General features: G+C 40.4%; 1 protein-coding gene across 1 annotated transcript in view; it reads right to left on the bottom strand.

Annotated features, from left to right (window-relative positions):
* The window catches only part of Adgrv1 (adhesion G protein-coupled receptor V1), a 518,174-nt gene that overhangs the window by 368,957 nt on the left and 129,584 nt on the right, over positions 1-19,633 (bottom strand). Inside the window, exons 53-58 of the mRNA XM_040729011.1 lie at positions 18,106-18,361; positions 11,663-11,865; positions 10,116-10,292; positions 9,616-9,798; positions 4,591-4,770; positions 618-782 (exon numbers count right to left, since the gene is read on the bottom strand). Coding sequence (XP_040584945.1) covers positions 618-782; positions 4,591-4,770; positions 9,616-9,798; positions 10,116-10,292; positions 11,663-11,865; positions 18,106-18,361 — 1,164 coding nt within the window. The remainder of the gene's footprint in view (positions 1-617; positions 783-4,590; positions 4,771-9,615; positions 9,799-10,115; positions 10,293-11,662; positions 11,866-18,105; positions 18,362-19,633) is intronic.

Raw genomic sequence — 19,633 nt, 5'->3', positions numbered from 1 at the left:
AGGGGACATGCATGTGCTGTCCCTAACCCACATCTCTGCAATGGACACTGGAGACATCATCTCAGTCATGCAAAGCATCAATGGCTTTCAAAATCAAAGTCTGTACGTTCAAGATTCTCTTTGAGATTATGCGACTATGGTGTGCATTTAATATGTTGGCTGGACAGTTGTAGATTTAACATTGTCTTAAAGACTGTGCAGTGTCAACGTTTTAACTCATTGTGGAAGTTCTGCACAGTTAGGATAGTAAAAGAACAAATTCAAAAGAAAATGGAAAATCAGAATGTATGTAATGGCTGCAGACATGTTAGCATTGGGGATGACATGCAGACTTTTGGTTTTTCTGGCTGACTCAGCCGTCGGGCAGTAGGAGAATGTGACATCAAGGTACTTCAGACTGTGTTGCAGAGAAAGGCTCTGAATTCTGCAATCTTATCCCTTCCTTCTATCACCCTCTCTTTTTCCTTGTCTCCTCCCAGGTCCTCTCAATGTGCATGAATTTCAAAAAAGAAAACACCAGAAATATTGAACACTAGCATGTAAATTAAAAAACAATACCACAAAGCTCTGTTAAAAAATAAGAAAAAACGTTTCAGGAACTGAGAGCCTGACTGTACCTCAGCAAAATGCAGTGTCCCATTCCAAGGACTGAGAGCATCTTTAGCCTTCTCGTCTATAGCCCAATGAAGAAGGACAGCTCCCTTTCCTCCTGGGGACCGGACGACTGTCAGTGTCACATATGAATCAGGATCATCAGATAAAAGGGATTCATCAACCATTACCTGCAAGAAATAAAATCCAGTAAGACAAACACAGTAAATACGGCAGAAATAACCTTATTTGTTTGTGATCATTGTGGTTTTTAATTTAAAATTCTATTCATGGCAGGTTAACATTTAGCAGGTTAAAGGTTTCCTCTCAAACCCATTTCTTTCCTTTCGTGTACATTAGGCTACTTGGTATTTCAAATTTCTCTTTAAGTTCAGGAGAGCAACATGGCTTCCTTGTCAGTAAGTTAGTGGCTGAAGTGATTATAGCAGCTAATACACTCAAACTTCCCCACCATCCTCCTATCTACTCTTTTTCCCCTTTGTGGTGAATACAGAAGATGCCCCAAGACCTTTAAAAAAGCTAGTGTGCAGAGAAGGGAGGAATCTTATGCCTGGGGGCTGGTTGGAGAAGAAGGATCCATTGCAGTCAGGAGAATACGTACACTACTGTAAAACTCTTGCATAAACAGGCAAACATTTATGATAAAGGAACTGGGACTTGGGGGCTCTTTGTTATATGGATTTCCCAAGTAATACAGGTACAGACTATCTCTGCATAGTCATTCATTTACCAACTTTAGCAAATTGACATTTCTATTAAGCTGGCTGTCTATCAGAAGAGGAAGTATTTAAAAAGCAATTTTGGTTGGGGGGGTGGAGGGAGAGTCCAAATTAATAAAATTGTTTTGAACATATAGACTCCCCCCCTCTGTCTCTCTCTCTTTTGTTCTTTAGATATTTTGAGTGTACAATGTGTGTGCGTATGTGTGCATCCCTGTGTGTGAAAGCAGGTGTACATGCGCCACTATGTAAGATGGTGATCACTGTACAAACTTGAGCACTGGTCCTTGCCTTCTCCTTGCTAGAGACTGGGTCTCTTCCTTGTTTTGCCCCTGCATACACCAGGCTAGCTAGGCAACAAACTTGAAGGGATTCTCCTGCGTCTCCCTCCCACTTCTCCATGTGTGGAGATGGGAAGGAAAATGGCCCCTATAAACTCTTATATGTTAATGTCTGCTCTCTAATTGGTGGAACTGTTTGGGGAAAGATTAGGGGTGTGGCCTTTCCAGAGAAGATGTGTCACTGGAGATGGACTTTGAGGCTTTAAAAGCTCATGCCAGGACCAGCCTCTGTCTCTCTACCTCCAGTTTGTGAATTAGCTATAAGCTCTCAGCTACTGCTCCAGCACCATGCTGGCCTGCTTGCTCCCACACAGCCCACCATGACGGTCATGGACTCATCCTTAGCAACTACCAGAAAGCCCCAACTAAATGCTTTCTCTTCTAAGTTTCCTTGGTCCTCTGATCAGCAATAGAAAAATAACTAAGACACAAAGGGAATACTGGGATTATAAATGTTCCTGCTACAGATTTGACATTTATGTAGGTTCTTGGCATTTAAATTGGGATGTTCCCATTGACTTCTCTTCTGAGCTACCTTCCTCCTTCATAAAGGAGACCCACTATAACAATTTACTAGCAGTAGCATTTCTTATTCTTAAGTCCTTATTAAAAGATACAGTACGGTGAATTATACATGTTCACTGTAAGCCGCAAAGGCCAAGTGGGATCTATAAAACTCAGTTATATAGATTTGAAATGTAACACAATGCTTCCCATTCTGAACACAGAAACTTACCAAATACAGCATAATCTTGGTTTTGTGTTGGTCTGTTTGTTTGTTCACTAGGCTCCATGTTAGAATCAAGAACAGAGATTTGGAAATAACTGCATTTATTAAGTTTTTACTGTGTTATTACTTGCACAGTTTATTTAAGCCCCAGAGAACTCTTAGAAATTTGAAGATCAGATATGCACATGTATTTATACAATATGAGTCTTAAATCTAATTCAAGTGTAATGACTCCACACCAAGTATTGTTCATGCCACTCCTTAGGCACAAGGAATATTTAGTAACAAAGAAGGAAGAAATCAATTATAAACAACCTGTATGCATAGTTTTCCCTTAGCTTGGAATATTCGTGTAAATATGCGTGTCTATGTTCTTACACATTGCCCTTGTGAGCATTTTATTTTGATGGATCTACATTAAAAATCATTTCTCAGTGTTTTTCAGTTTTCTTTCTAATCTGTCACCAATTAATACTATGCACGATATTATGTTTCATATTCATGGTAGAAAGGAAGACCCTTTCTGGTAAAAAGACAGGACATAACGAAAACAACTGCAAACAGCTGAGTGACAATAATGCTAATTCAATCAAGAGCAAAAATATCAACTGTGCTTATTAATGCAAATCCTAGGGGCGAACACTCCACACATCAACTCATTTGTTCCTTGCAATTGTTATGAGAAAGATTACAATAAGACCTGATGTCTACTCCTACTTTTACTTTTAAAAGTAATAAAATAGTAACGTGAGGCTAGTAGATTAATTTTCTAATCATGCTTAAGTGTTAGGGTTAGAATACTAATGTTAATAATAACAATTAACATAAACCAAATGCCCAATCTCAAAAGTTCTTCACCAACTGAAGAACTGAACATTAAACCATGAGATTAATTTTAATCCAATTAATTTTCAAGTGTGCTGATGTTATAGACAAAAGTATTTTTATAAGTTTTCACTAACTGAAGATATATTTTAAGAACTATTATTGATTGGAATTACCACAAAATAATACTAATATTTATGTCAGGATACAAGATTACAAATCCCATCCCCTAGATGCTAGCTTATTACAAGCCACTTGAAGATTTCTCTTGATTCTTTCTCCAGGTGAAAATGTTTCATTTGGTTATAGCAAAATTGCACTCTTAAAATTCCCAATTTGCTGTGAGACTGTAATCACACTAACAAAATCATCAGGTAATTTTATGCTGTATTTAAACTTTCATGTACCTGGGAAACTGGGAACTCTTAGACAAGTTGGAAAGCTCTAGTCTTGTGGGCACAGAATGGTAAAGATGGGGGCATTTGAGCAGCTGGAGTATTGCTAAGATTACCCATGATGAATTACTGATTACACAATCGATAAAATAGTGAATGGTGACACACAGAGCCAGAAAAGTTTCTGAGTAAATATGAACGATCTAAGGCTATTTATTACTATTTCATCTTGGAGTTGTCTTTAAGAAATGAATTCATAATAACCATATATTATCACTAAAAATGACTGTTATGATAGAGATTATCATACATTATATTTAAGAGAATATTAATGTAGAACCTGCCACCAGAGAATTACATAAACATTCATGCTTGCAATTGGTTATACTTTTTTATCTCCCCTCAAGAATTAAATCCATGATAAGTGGGTTCCCTCTTTAAGATCTTGGAAGAAAACAGTCAATGAGCAGCAACAGGAAAAAAAAGATAAGGAGAAATATCAAAGCATGGAGCAGATAATGTAACCCAGTATTTTGTTCAAAATAGTCCAAGGTAAAACCCCAGCACAACGAATGTGTAGGAGTTAGTCTCACCAGCTCACCCCATCCCAGGATGCACCTGAGACCAGTGATGAAAGCCCTCCCAACAAGGACAGCACATTGGCAGTAAAGCAAGCAGAGAATGGAAGACACAGGCGAGAAGGACACATCAGTCAACCATACGCAGTAAAAATGAATCTGCTGTTCTCTGTTGGAATCACCTGATATGACAAGCTCTCATTGCATCTCATTGTGTGCACAGGCTGGAGGACTGTTTCCTACATCAACAACCTACTCAAAAGGCTAATCTTGAAGAAAGACTCATTAAGTGAAGGGTAATGAAAAGCTTCAAAACAAATATTAAAGATATCTTTATTGAAAACTACATGAAAAACCAGGGAAAGCAGTCCCCTGATATAGTTAACTTACGGTATTCTCTTCAAATCCAAATACCCCAAATGGAGAATCATTCGGTGGTATGACAACAGTCAGCACAACATCATCACCTAGTCTGCCACCACCAGCCACACTCGTTAAGCTGATGCTGAATGTCTCTGTGAGTTCAAATTCAGCATCCTCAATTATAGTTATTTCTATCAGTGCAGTAACCTATGAAACACAAGGGGCAGGAGGGAAGGAAGAGTTAGAGAGGAAAAGATGTAATCGCAGCACTCCCTCATGTATATTTCAATTATTTTAGTTGAGAAAAAACAAAAGCCCACACACAGTAGAAAAGGAAACAACAGGTTTTCACATGCTATACCCATAATACATTTAAGATAAAGTGTACATAATACGTCAAAGTTGTTAGAAATTTAAAATCTATTATTTTCAAGATAAATTACATTTTTAATAATATATAGGCCATATGGAGTTTCTAACAACTACCACACAAGCATAAAACCTAGTGTGCTTGATATTAATATTGCAAAGTGGAAAATGGGACCATAAAAGCAACCACTGTATGCAGGAGAGACAGTTCAGCAAGGAAGAGCACATACTGCTCTTGGAGAGAGTCTAACCTGGCTTCTAGCACCCAAGTCATGGAGTTCACAATCGCCTGTGACTTCAGAGGACCTGGGGCCCTAATCTGGCTTCCTCGGGAACCTCACACACGTGCACAAACACACAACACAGTCAGACACATAGTGGAAATAGAAATGAATCTTTTTGAAACATTATCACTGACTGCTTCCATCAAACCTACGAGGAGAAAGAAAGGAAGGAGAAAACGTGCTGTTGTACGGTGGCTATCATGAGGGTTTACAATTAGACTCTCCAGCGTCTATGTTAAACATTTTTATGAATATAAATAAAACCTGTTTCAGCTTGGGATTTCACATATGGTTCCCATCATCGCATTAAACCCTTTGTACACTACAGGTAAGCTACAGTATTTAGATACACTGATGATGAAATAAATTGTTGTCTGTCTGGAACATCTGACAATGGGGAGAAGGAGGAAATGCCATACTCAGAAGCAGAAGTCTAAATAACATCACAGCTTGTTACGATAGGCACACTTCAAATGTGTACCACACAATGCAACATATCTTCCTCCTAAGTCGTGAAATTAAAAAAGCATCATCATACAAAGAATGCTGGTAAATGATGAGACTTCAAGTTCTTGCTCAGAAACAAAAGCCAGCAGCCGAGCTGCTGCTGTGCAAAGGCAATTTAGATGCTTCTGCTTTAACGCAAGCATTCCCCCCACTACTTATGTTACCCACACCCCATGCTTAGTGGAAAACATTTACAAGCCCTAACTGTAAAGAATAACCGTAATAGATCTCCTGGACAGGAAGTCTAGACCTGTGTGTATCCTTTAGCATTACAAAGCCTCTATGAACCACTGGAACTGGTGCATGCTAAGTAACTCCGTACTGGAAAACCAGGCTAACCGCAGGGAGATGCTGATATCTCACAAGTTACAAGCACGCATGTGACCCACACACTTTTATGTTTATTGACGAAGACTGTGTGCTGCAGAAAGGACTCAGTGGGTGAAGCACTTGTGATGCAACGCAGTTGTGAGAGCCTGAGTTTGGATCCCCAGAACGCATGTCAAGCCAGACACGGTAGCATGCACCTGCAGTCCCAGCACTCCTAAGCAAAGCTGGTGGCAGAACGGAGAATGCGCAGAATCCCACAGGCAAGCTAACTTGCCATGTGTAGTGAGTGAGAGCACCTGTCTCAAATAAGGTGAAAGGTCAGCTCAAATGCTCCAAGTTGTCCCTGAATTCCACACACATTCTGTGGCACACACTTGCCTGCACAGACACACACATACACACGTTCACATGCAACCAGGCGTACATACACACACACACACACACACACACACACACACACACACACACAGAGAGAGATTTTAAAAACTTAGAAACTGCTCTATTTGTACTTAGTACAAGGGACACATAAAACTAGTAACACTATGGAAACACCTTATGTTTATATATTGTCTAGCCTGAAGTCAGAATATTATTTTTCCCAGATTTTAACTATTTTGTTCATAGTCCATCATTTTTGTCTTTTAATTACAAAGGAAGTTTTGCATAGCAGTAAGTATTCACATACTGCAAGTTCTTTATTTAAAAATATCCTCACATGAGAGCTCTTAGAGACATATAAACAAAGAACACATATTTTTTAGAGTGTTCAGCATATTTAACCACAAGGAAAATACAAATTAAAACTATTTTGAGGTTTCATCTAACTACAGTCAGAATGGCTATAATAAGGAAGCAAATAAGAATAAATACTTGTGAGGCTGTGGGCAAACCCATATGTGCTGTGTGTAGGTGTGTAAGCTGCTTTGCAAACTGTACAAATCAGTGTAGAGAGGCATCAAGGAGCTAGAAACACGCCACCACAGGACCCAGCTATGCTACTCCTGAGAATACACATCAAAGGCTGTCTATATGATACTACAGAGAGACTCATGCATCCATGTTCATTGTTGTTGCTCTACTTACAATAGCCAGGAACTAGAAAATGCCTAGACATCTATCAACTGATGGATAGTGGAAATGTGCAACACAAACACAGTGCAATTTTATTCATTGACAAAAACTGGAATCATGAAACTTGTAGGAAAACAGAGCTAAAAATATACTGGATGAGAGTGCTGAGGCCCAGAAAGAGGAACTCTGTATATTCTCTCTAATATGTGGAATCCTAGCTTTAGATTCTCAGAGTAACTTGTTTGACCTGTAGTGCCTACAACAGACGGCAGGAGACAGAAAGGAACTACTAAAGGGAGGAAGAAGGCATCAAGGGAACAAGAAGAGAGCCTGAGTAATTGTTAGGATGGGGAACTAACTAGAGGTGTGCCTCCTTTAAGCCACCACAGGTTATTAGAGATTCCAGTTGCAGGTGTGGGCTACCTCCCTTCAAGTTGCTGGATAGAGAGGTCCCTAAAACAACACAACCTATTGTCAGTTCTTGATTGGCCCCCAGGACTTGACGGTATGAGTTTATCTTTGAGGATGCCAGGCACACGTACTGAAGATACACAGAAATAAAGCTGCCACTAAGCAGCAAATCCCTTTCCCTGTGGCTGCCCTTCACAGTACCAGAGGTGTGCCACAGAGCGCTTGGGAAGAGCTATCCACACACCAGCCCTGAGGGAAACCAGGCTAGCTGCAGATCTGACCCACAGTACTGCCCTGACTGGTTAAACAGTGCTATCATTATGACAGGACCAACCAACTGCCTCCTGATTGGATGTGATTATGACAACTGCCTCCTGATTGGATGTGAGGCACAGTCCCAGGGGGAAAGCCACATCAAGCGCTGTCAAGAGCCTATAGCTGTGGTCCATGAGTGGGGGAACCTATTTCTACTGGTTGCTAAAGAAACATGCTAAACTGCTCCTAAGAGCCCATGTGTACACCCACACATTAGTTCTTTAAACTGCTCCTAAATACCCGTGTGTACACCCACAGGTTAGTTCTTTAAACTGCTCCTAAGACCCCTTTGTGTACACCCACACGTTAGTTCTTTAAACTGGTCCTAAGTGCCCGTGTGCACACCCACACGTTAGTTCTGTTCTCACACTACAGGAAGAAGCTCCTTAAATCGGCAGGCAGCAGCCAACCAGAGACTCAGAACTGGTCAAAATAACAAGAACAGGTGCTAATAGATGGCGAGGCCCTATATAGAGCATATATATCACCTCCTTCAAGTCTCAGGGAACATCATGGAAGAGTGGAGCAGAAAGACCCTAAGAGCCAGAGGATCGGGAGGCACGCCATGGAATGATGCTGGATATGACATAGCTATTGCACTCATGTACTCGATAAAATAGGATTATATGTACAAGACCTGCACAATATTAGGCCATGAACATTTCACTGGGGGGCAGGAGAAGACCCACAAAGTCCCAACCCTCCCTGAGGTGCTATAGACAATTAATGGTTGCTCGGGAAGAGGCTGTCATATTCTTGAGTGGTGTAGCCAAGGAAAAGTAGCCCACACTCATGCCAGCAGCCTAAGTAAACCTGGTGGGTCCCACACAGGGCAGACACGAGAGTAGTAGTGGAACTCGGTTAGGAAGGAAAGATTCAGTGGAGGGGAGGACAGGAATGAGAATTATGTAAGTAACATAACTATATAAATCTGCAACTGTTCATATCATAAATTAAAAATAAATAGGTAAAAAAAAGAACCCGTGGTCAACAATTGGCTTCAATATTTTTCCTACTACATGGACTCGGGCTCTTAGAATTCTCTCTCTATTGGGGGCAGAGGGGATGATGGCTCCCGGAAACAGCGTCCTCCAGACACCAGGACTGGTGCACGTGTGACCAACAGGGATAGTGGTGGTCTGCACAGACCTACACAGGTACACTGACAGACTCCGAGACTGAAAGGGAGCCGCAGACACAGACCTCCACCCCTCTTCAAAAAGCTATGAGTCATCTGCAACTGACACCCATTGGTAAAGAAAATCAGTTTCTCCAGTGGAACCTTACAGGGCATATCTACCATGTTTCATGGTAGGCCCCATCCCCGTGAGAAGTTGCCCAACACAAAACAAACCCAATGGTATTTTCATAAACTTTTAGTCTCATTGTGCTTTGGGCATTTTTCATCATACTAATCCTTTGCTTGTATACTTTGGTTTCCATCTTTGTGTTTTTATATGTGTTTCTTGCTTTTTGTTTTTGTGGGCTTTTTAAAAAGAGAGAAAGCGCGTGGAGTTGAGTGAGGTGGAGAGGATCTGGGAGGCATTGGAGAAAGGGAAAGCATGATTAGAACACATTGCATGCATTATTCATTAAAAACTATAAAAATTCTCTTCCTGTGACTAATAGACTATATACTAACTAGTTATAATTAAATTTCACTTGATAAAGAAACAGAGTCATTAATGCATGTTCACTTAGAAGATGCTCAAAATGCTTGAAGCAAAGCCAAAATAACCAATAAATCTGTTCACACTGAACATACTTGTCCATCAGTAAACTGTAGAATCCCATGAGATGGCTGAAAGTCTTCCAGGCCAGCACTGTCTGGCGTTGCTTTCCAATACACGTTGACTGTGTCAAAGCTTCCAGCCAGCCGGATGACAGGGACTTGAAGAACATTCAAGGGCGGGGGCCCCTCATGAGCAGTAATTTCTCCACCAACATCCTTCAAAAAGAACAGACGTTGAAAGGCAGGCCAAAGTTCAGACTCTCCTAAGCGATAATTTGCTGAGTTTATTATTCTCACATGTGCAAGAAATGCTTAAAACTTACAGCAAAATATAATGAAAAAGAAAACTTGTTTAACTCTGTGGTTAGCTCAGAGCAGTAAAAATCATTCATAATACAAACTGAATATGTATCTTTGTGCATACGTCTACAAAATGACTTTGCAAAAGAAAAAATGTAAAGGCACTGACTGACCAATCAGCAAGGGTCAGCCTTACTTATACTACTATATAAATATGAGAAATGTCATCTCACTCTGGTAAAATGAAACTTAAAAATGCCTCTGGGATCATCGTTTTCTTCAATCATTATCTCCGCTATTTCCATCCCTGGCCTCCGCACTCGTGGCTGCTCTGCAGGGAAGTCGGGGTTCACCAGGTTCACTGCAGTGATGGTAATGATGAGTCCTTCCTCCAGTTCAGCAGCCTCGTCCTGGGAGGTGGGGAGAAAGAAGCTTCATTCTGTTGTTTGGCTCCTGAGATGGTACCTACCTATGTCGCCCAGGCTGGTCTCAAACCTGTGGGCCAGGGTGACTCTGACACAGTGTCTGGAGCAGCTGGAGTTGCAGACATCTTCCTCCAGACCCAACTGATGTTTTACAACAATATTCCACTTGTATTGTAAATCTTTTTCAATAAGCAACTAACTATATAGGAATAGTGCCTCTGTCACAGATAAAAATGATTTCTTGACTTATTTTAATACATCCAATACGTTCTCAGGGCATCCTCAGTATCTATATGTTCAAGATGATCTTTCAAAGGCACACACAATTGTATTTAGCAAATGTTTAAAATCCTGCCCCACAATTTTGACCTCACTCTATTGAATACATCACACCCTGCATATGCAACACCCTGAAAGAGATTTAGGAAAATTTGATAAATTTTACATGTATTTTAAAAGTGGAAGTTCTAGATAGAAGTTTAGTATAATCAAATATTACAGTTAATTTACAAAAAAGTTACTTGTATGAAAGTAATAAAAATATCAAGATATAAAAGCAACACACAGAAAAACAAAAGGCAAGCTCGACCGGACCCACCCCCTCCTTTACATGCCTTTCCTTCTGACCTCTCCATGTGCCAGGGAATGGATAACCACCAAAGCTTATATAGCAGGAAATGCAAATATTACTGTGTCTAATATGTACTATTATGAACCTCACATGTGATGACTTATAATTGTATGACTTTTTTGTGACACTTCATATCAAACCCAGGGTCTTAAATATGCTAGACAAGCAATAAAACTCTGAAAGAATCCCCAGTCATGACCATTGTATGTTACTATAATGTTAGGGGATGCTAACAGCCATCCTGGCGCCTCTGATTCTTATCTACCATTTCAGGTGTGTCTGCCTCTTTGTCCCCTCTGTGTCTCGGCTTCTCTAACTCGCTTTCCTCCTTACGCAGAAATAGGGAAAGCTAATGAGATATAGCCAGCAAAAGTTAGACCTAAAGCAGCTAAATGTCCATCTTATAGAAGTCATTGTATCATGAAGTGAAAATTCTCTCCTGCCAAGCAAACAAAAATAACTAGACTGACTTGGACATTTAATTCATTCCAGTATTAAAGCAGTTACCCAATTATCTTTGTAGTGTCCAACCAATGAAACACAAAATCAACCCAGATTCAGTATTTCATTTTCCCATTCTAAAACAAATACAATAAATACACTATTATTTTTCCAGCCCATAATAAAATATTTTAGTAGGAATTTTTTAACTATTACAGAATTACAGTTTTATGGTTAAAAGCATGCTAGCTAATCTCATTTATTTATTGTAATCTATACTTACCGGCAAAATGGCAACTTCAGCATGAGTTTCTTTTATGTTTTCTTTCATTATTACCACTGAGTCTTGTAACACATAATCTTCATTCTCAGTAGCTTGATTGTTGATGTGCAGTAAGAAATTGGGCCTTGCTATCAAATGAATGGAAATGTCCCCAAACAGTCCTTTGTCTCGAACAATATACAACTGAAGAACAGTGATGTTCTCTAGGAGATAATATGTCTCAAGTTAATAAGCTGTTCGGGGGTCTGCTAATGTTCCAAGTGCTCACAGAGGAATGTAGACAGTTAAGGAAGCCGAGAGAACACAAGGACGGCATCCTATGGTGTTTTCTGTTTTGTCTCCAGTGTTCGCAAAGTTGCGCTCAAGATCGCCATCCACACTTACATTTATCTGCTTTAGTCCCTTTGTCCTTACAATGGAACCCCCTATGCCTTACATGTTACACACTTGAAGTAGATCTGATGAAGTCTTACAGAAGTGACTTGTGGAGGTGTAACAGAGGTCATAAATGCATGATCCCCAGACACTTCAATGCTCAGTCATACTTTAATACTAACCATTGGAAGAGTGGTTTCAGTGTCTATAACGAGGTGTCAGTAACAAGGTCAAAGTATGTCCCAGAGTCTACCACTTTTTCATTCCTTAGTTTAAAATAATCTGTTATATAAAACATTAAAAATATTAATATCCTTATGAGTCTAAGAGCTTCTAATGATTATGCTTGTTATCAAAAGGAAGAATGTAATTCCAACAAATTACTATGGTTTAAAAATGTTTATTGAGTGAAAATGAACACTTTTTTATTAAAGTCTATTGTTTTGAGTCTTTCACATACAGGTAAACAAGAGCCCAGGAATATAACCACATACCACTTTTCCCGTCAGCTCTGAGATTAAAAGGAATCTGAAATCTGTTTGCACATATTTTTATCTGAGAATTTTCAAGCCATTCTGTAAGCTCATTCTATGTTATACATAATCTTTTAGTTGTTTAGGTAAACATTTCAACACTCTAAGGAGGTAAGGACTGGCCACTGAACACATCACCCTAATTACTGTTTGGGGTGACATAATTAATACCTCAGCACCAAGTTCATTCCACATTGTAGCTAACTGTTCCTTACACCTACTAAAAATACACAGGAAATCTGTTTGTGGAATGAGAACAAGTAAAGAAACAATAAAAAGGAAAGGAAAAGCCAATCGCTACTACTAAAGCAGCTTAAAATTAGCATTAAAGTGTGCTCTTAGAAATTAAAATACTTGGTATCTGGGCCTGCCTTCCAGTGCCTGGGGACTGCTACAGAGCCTCCCTTCCTGACAGGAGCCAGGCACCACAGATACATGGCCTTCTCTTCCATCAACGGGACCAGGGGACCAGGTATACCAGGCCCTGTATCTGGGCCTGAGTTCCAGTGCCTGGGGACTGCCTGGGGACTGCTACAGAGCCTTCCCTCCTGGCAGGAGCCAGGAACCACAGATTCCTGGCCTTCTCTTCCACCAATGGGACCAGGGACCAGGTAAACCAGAACCTGTAAGGCGGCCTGATTTCCAGTGCCTGGGGACTGCCTGGGGACTGCTACAGAGCCTCCCCTCCCAACTGGAGCCATGCAGCCCAGATTCTTGGTCTTCTCTTCCACCAATGGGACCAGGGGACCAGTGCCTGCAGACAGCCAGTGGGAGCCTACCCACTCCAGATTCCTGGTCTTCTTCTCCACACATGAGACCAGGACTAGGGACCAGGAAGAGGAGAACTACCAGAGTATTGGACTTGCTTGCACCCACCAAAAGGGAACACTGGTCCCCTAACCACCAGACCAGTAAGGGGCTCTTTCTGCACCCACTAGAAGAAGAGATGGGAAAGAGACAATACAAAAACACATTCAACAACACAAAAACAAATATGACGCCGCCAGATTCTAGAGACTCCATGCCAGCAAAACTCCATCCAACATTCCAATGTAAAGGAAGCAGAAGAGAATGACCTTAAAAACAACCTCATGATCATTCAAGGGGTCTTCATCAGTCCCATGCTGGATTCCCAGGCTGATGCCTGGGATTCAAGAGTTCCCTGAATGTGAGTGTCAGTGAGAAGGCCTAGGTAATCTATTGAGCCTTGGGCAGCAGATCAGTACCCATCCCGAGTGTACACACGGACTTTGGACTCCCATCCAACAATGTGAGGTGCACTCTCACCCTGAACTCTTGGGGAAGGGTCTAGGCCCTGCCCTATATGAAATGACAATGGACACCCCCATGGAGGGCCTCACCCTCCCTGGGGAAATGAGTGGATAATGGGAGGGGGTTGGGGGGAGGACACGGGAGGAGGGGAGGGAAAGGGAGAGGGACCTGGAACTGACTTGTGAAGCAACCTTGTTTCTTATCTAAATTTAAACTGAAAAATAAATTTAAAAAAACTCATGAAAATGATAGAGGCCCTAAAGAAGGATATGCAAGAAATGAGCCGGGCGGTGGTGGCACACGCCTTTAATCCCAGCACTCAGGAGGCAGAGGCTGGCGGATCTCTGTGAGTTCGAGGCCAGGCTGGACCGACAGCCTCCAAAAAAAATACAGAGAAACCCTGTCTCGTAAAACCAAAAAAAAAAAAAAATGCAAGAAATGGAAGAAAAACAAACCAAAAACTGAATCAAATGGACAAACAAAGCAAAAACTGCAAGAAACAATTCAAACAGTGCAAGGGTTGAAAACTGCAATAGAGACAAGAAAAAAAAAAAACACTTAGTTCATAGCACTAAGTGCCCACATGAAGAAACTGGAGAATAGTTACACTAGAGAATTAATAGCACAGCTGAAAGCTCTGGAACACAAAGTAGCAAACTCACCCAGGAGGAGTAGATGCCAGGAAATAATCAAACAGAGGGCTGAAATCAGTAAAGTAGAAACTAGGAAAACAATACAAAGAATCAATGCAAAGAAGAGTTGGTTCTTTGAGAAAATCAACAAGATAGACAAACCATTGTCCAAACTTACCAAACAGCAGAGTATGAACATGCAAATTAACAAAATCAGAAATGAAAAGGCGGACATAACAACAGACCCTGAGGAAATTCAGAGAATCATCAGGTCATACTTTGAAAACCTATACTCCACAAAATTACAAAATTTAAAGGAAATAGGCAATTTTCTGGATAGATATCACTTGCCAAATTTCAATCAAGAACAGATAAGCAACTTAAATAGACCTGTAACCCCTATGGAAATAGAAGCAGTCATCAAAAGTCTCGCAACCAAAAAAAGCCCAGGTTCAAATGGCATCAGTGAAGAATTTTACCAGAAATTCAAACAACAGCTTATACCAATTCTTCTCAAAGTATTCCATGCAATAGAAGCAGAATGGTCTTTGCCAACCTCTTTCTATGAGGCTTCAATAACCTTGATACCAAGTCACAAAGACACAACTAAGAAAGAGAATTTCAGACCAATATCCCTCATGAACATCGATGCAAAAATACTCAATAAAATACTGGCAAATCGAATCCAAGAACGCATCAAAACAACCATTCACCACGAACAAGTAGGTTTCATCCCAGGGATGCAGGGATGGTTCAACATACGAAAATCCATCAATGTAATCCACCATATAAACAAGTTGAAAAACAAAAATCACATGATCATCTCACTAGATGCTGAAAAAGCCTTTGACAAAATCCAACACCCCTTCATGATAAAGGTCTTGGAGAGATCTGAGATAACAGGAACATAATAAAAGCTATATACAGCAAACCGCCAGCCAACATCAACTAAATGGACAGAAACTCAAGGCGATTCCACTAAAACCAGGAACAAGATCAGGCTGTCCACTCTCTCCATACCTTTTCAATAGTGTACTTGAAGTTCGATCTAGAGCAATAAGACAACAAAAGGAGATCAAGGGAATACAAATTGGAAAGGAAAAGGTCAAACTTTCACTATTTGCAGATGATATGATAGTTTACATCAGTGATCCAAAAAACTCTACCAGAGAACTCCTACAGTTGATAAATACTTTCAGCAAAGTGGCAGGATACAAGATCAACTCAAGAAAATCAGTAGCCCTACTATATACAGACGAAAAAAGGGCTGAGAAAGAAGTAAGAGAAAAATCACCCTTTACAACTGACACAAACAACATAAAATACCTTGGGGTAACGCTAACTAAACAAGTGAAAGACCTGTATCGCAAGAACTTTGAGTCTTTAAAGAAGGAAATTAAAGATGACAAAGGAAATGGAAAAATCTCTCATGCTCTAGGATAGGTAGGATCAATGTAGTAAAAATGGCAATCCTGCCAAAAGCAATCTACAGATTCAATGCAATCGCCATTAAAATACCAGCAAAATTCTTCACAGACCTTGAAAGGACAATAATCAATTTTGTATGGAAAAACAAAAGACCCAGGAGAGCCAAAACAACCTTACTCAATAAAGCAACATCTGAAGGCATCACCATCTCTGACTTCAAGCTCTATTATAGAGCTATAGTCCTGAAAGCAGCTTGGTATTTGCACAAAAACAGACAGGTAGACCAATCAAATCAAACTGAATACCATGATATTATCCCACACATGTATGAACATCTGATCTTTGACAAAGAAGCTAAAAATATACAATGGAAAAAAGAAAACATCTTCAACAAATGGTGCTGGCATAACTGGATATTGGCATGTAGAAGACTTCAGATAGATCCATGTCTATCGACATGCACAAAACTTGAGTCCAAATGGATCAAAGACCTCAACATATGTCCAGCCACACTGAACCTCTTAGAAGAGAAAGTGGGAGGCACCCTTGAATGAATTGGTACAGCAGACTGCCTCCTGAACATAACACCAGTAGCACAGTGAGATCAACAATTAATAAATGGGACCTCCTGAAACTGAGAATCTTCTGTAAGGCAAAGGACACAATCAACAAGACAAGAAGGCAGCCCACAGAATGGGAAAAAATATTCACTAACCCCACATCTGACAGAGGGCTGATCTCCAAAATTTACAGAGAACTCAAGAAGCAAGTCTCCAAAACACCAAAAGATCCAATTAAAAAGTGGGCTACAGAACTAAAGAGAGAATTCTCAATAGAGGAGACTAAAATGGCTGAGAGATGCTTAAGAAAGTGCTCAACACCCCTAGCCATCAGAGAAATGAAAATCAAAATAACTCTGAGATACCATCTTACTTCTATCAAAATGGTTAAAATCAAAAACAACAATGACAGTTTATGCTGGAGAGGTTGTGGAGAAAGGGGAACACTCCTGCACTGCTGGTGGGAGACCCAACTGGCTCAGCCACATTGGAAATCAGTATGGAGATTCCTCAGAAAAATGGGAATCAGTCTACCACAAGACCCAGCAATTCCACTCTTAGGCATATACCCTAAAGAAATGCATTCATACAACAAGGACATCTGTTCCACTATGTTCATAGCAGCATTATTTGTAATAGCCAGAACTTGGAAGCAACCTAGATGCCCCTCAACTGAAGAGTGGATAGAGAAAATGTGGTACATTTACACAATGGAGTACTATTTAGCAGGAAAAAAAACAATGGAATCCTGAATTTTGCAGGCAAATGGATGGCACTAGAAGTAACCATCCTGAGTGAGGTAACCCAGTCACAAAAAGAGAAACATGATATGTACTCTCTCATTTATGGATTTTAGACATAGATCTGGGAGTGCCAGCCTACAATCCCATGGCCAGAAAGTCTTGGAAACAGAACCTTCATTCAGTGACTGATAGAAGCAGAGGCAATCTCCTATAGCTAAACACTGAGCTGAACTCAAGGAACCCAGTGACAGAAAGGGAAGACTATGAGCAAAGGGGTTAAGACTGGGGTGGTTTAACCCCCAGAAACAGCTGACCTGACAAGGGTTAGCTCTCGAATCCCAGACTGATGGCTGGGAATCTAGCATGTGACTGATCCAGACCCCCTGAATGTAAGGAGACCTAGGCAATCTATTGAGCCTTGGGTAGTAGATCAGTATTTATCCCTCGCATACAAATGGACTTAGTGTGCCCATCCCACAATGAGAGATGCACTCTCATCCTGGACTCTTGGGGGAGGGTCTAGGCCTTGCCCTGGATGAAATAACAGACTATGGACACCCCATGGAGGGCCTCACCCTCCCTGGGAAATGAGGGGGTACTGGTGTGGTGTGTTGGTAGGAGGGCATGGGAGGAGGGGAGGGAAAAAGAGAGGGAACTGGGACTGACATGTGAAGCAACCTTGTTTCTAATTTAAATTTATAAATAAAAAATTAAAATACTTTAGTAAACATTATTGCAAAGTGACTCCATAATCATAAAGTTTAAATTAATTAAAAAGAATACAGTCTATCAGACTGGAAAAATCACATAAAGAAAGATATTTACATCCCTTTCAAATATTGTAATGAAAATGTCCAAGGAAGGATTTTATTAGAACTTAGAAAATCTCACCATGCTTACCTTTGGGCTCTGGCACTCTAGTGAAGAGAGAATCAGAACGCCAGCCAACCACACCATAGGGTGAGTCGCTGGGCAGGATGGTTAGCACAGACTTGCTTCTGTTCTCATCTATAGCAGCACCTTTGGATGGATCTTCAATCCCCTCTGTGACAACCCGAGTGAGGGTCACAGTCACAACCTCAGATAACTCTGGCAAATCATCCGCAAGAACAGTCACAGTGATTGTAGACAGTGCCTGGTCCTCTGTGAATGAAATCTAAAAATAATAATTACAGAGTTTTGTTTATATTGGGATTAACATCACATCACGAAAACATCAATTTCTTATTTTCTTTTAATATGACCACAATTTATAAACCAAAGATGATTCTGAAAAATATATCATTTTACAAACAAATCAAATGTCTTTTGTATTAATATTAGAGGATTGTTTGAAAGAAAAAGTAAAGCATTTCAAAAACAAGCTAATACTTATAGCCAAATTGTCATATCACGGTGCCAACTTTTCATTATAAGGGCAAAGTGTCTCAGGAATCACAGCGGTTGATACTTTAACCAAATATCTAGAAAATAAGAGGAAGTGCTTTACCAGTTTAAATTTTTTTATCTGCAAAGCTTTTGCAATAACTGTATCATTTAGCAATGGACACTGATCCAAAAGAGAGAAAAGAAAGACAACAGAGATGTGGGCTACAAGCTCCCTCTTTCCTTTCTGCTTCCATTGTCTGATGCCAAATTCAAATGTGCTGAAAGCATCTGAAGTACTTTGCTGCTGGGATCCACCCCCTTCTTGGATGCCACCCCTACACCAGTTATCTTTTCTTTTTTGAACAAACATAGATTCATTACTTATTTAACTGGAACTTCCTGTTTTTTAATCACAATAGCCAAAAAGTAGCACCAAAAAGTCCATCAGGTAGAGTTTGGTTCCTATCTTACAAATGTGAAATCATAGGATAATAATCATAAACTTTGGGTCTCAAGCATCCGTGTTGTAACATTATCCAGATCAGCAGTCAAGGAACTGTCCAGACTGCCTGAGGCGCATTAGGTCAAGGGCATCTCATTTGGAAGGTGCATGTGGCCGTCTGACAACGTGAACACTGGTATTCTTTTACATCAATACAAATAAAACACTACTTAAAAAAAAATTTACTTCCTTAGCCAGGCAGTGAAGACACACGCCTTTGATCCCAGCACTCCAGAGGCAGAGGCAGGTGATCTCCGAGCTCCAGCCAGCATACAGAGTGAGTTCTAGGACAGCCAGGGCTACACAGAGAAATGCTGTCTTGAACAACAAAAATAAGACAAAAACAGTGGTACTTCCTTAAAAGAAGGCTCATATTCTGGGTGAAGGTGTGGCTCCATGGTAAAGAGTCTGCCTAGCAGAACCCGGAGCACCATTCATCTTAATGTCCATTTCCAAATTAATTATTCAAACTATCAGGGAATGCCGAGGCCTCTACCTCCCCTGTGAACTAAGCCCCTTTGATATAAATGAAGTTTTATTGGGATGCAGCCACACAGA

The sequence above is a fragment of the Mesocricetus auratus genome, unplaced genomic scaffold, assembly GCF_017639785.1.
Source record: "Mesocricetus auratus isolate SY011 unplaced genomic scaffold, BCM_Maur_2.0 Super-Scaffold_100020, whole genome shotgun sequence".
Lineage (NCBI taxonomy): Eukaryota > Metazoa > Chordata > Mammalia > Rodentia > Cricetidae > Mesocricetus > Mesocricetus auratus.
Note: the sequence above shows the minus strand (reverse complement) of the source record. Positions and strands in the feature narration are given on the sequence as shown.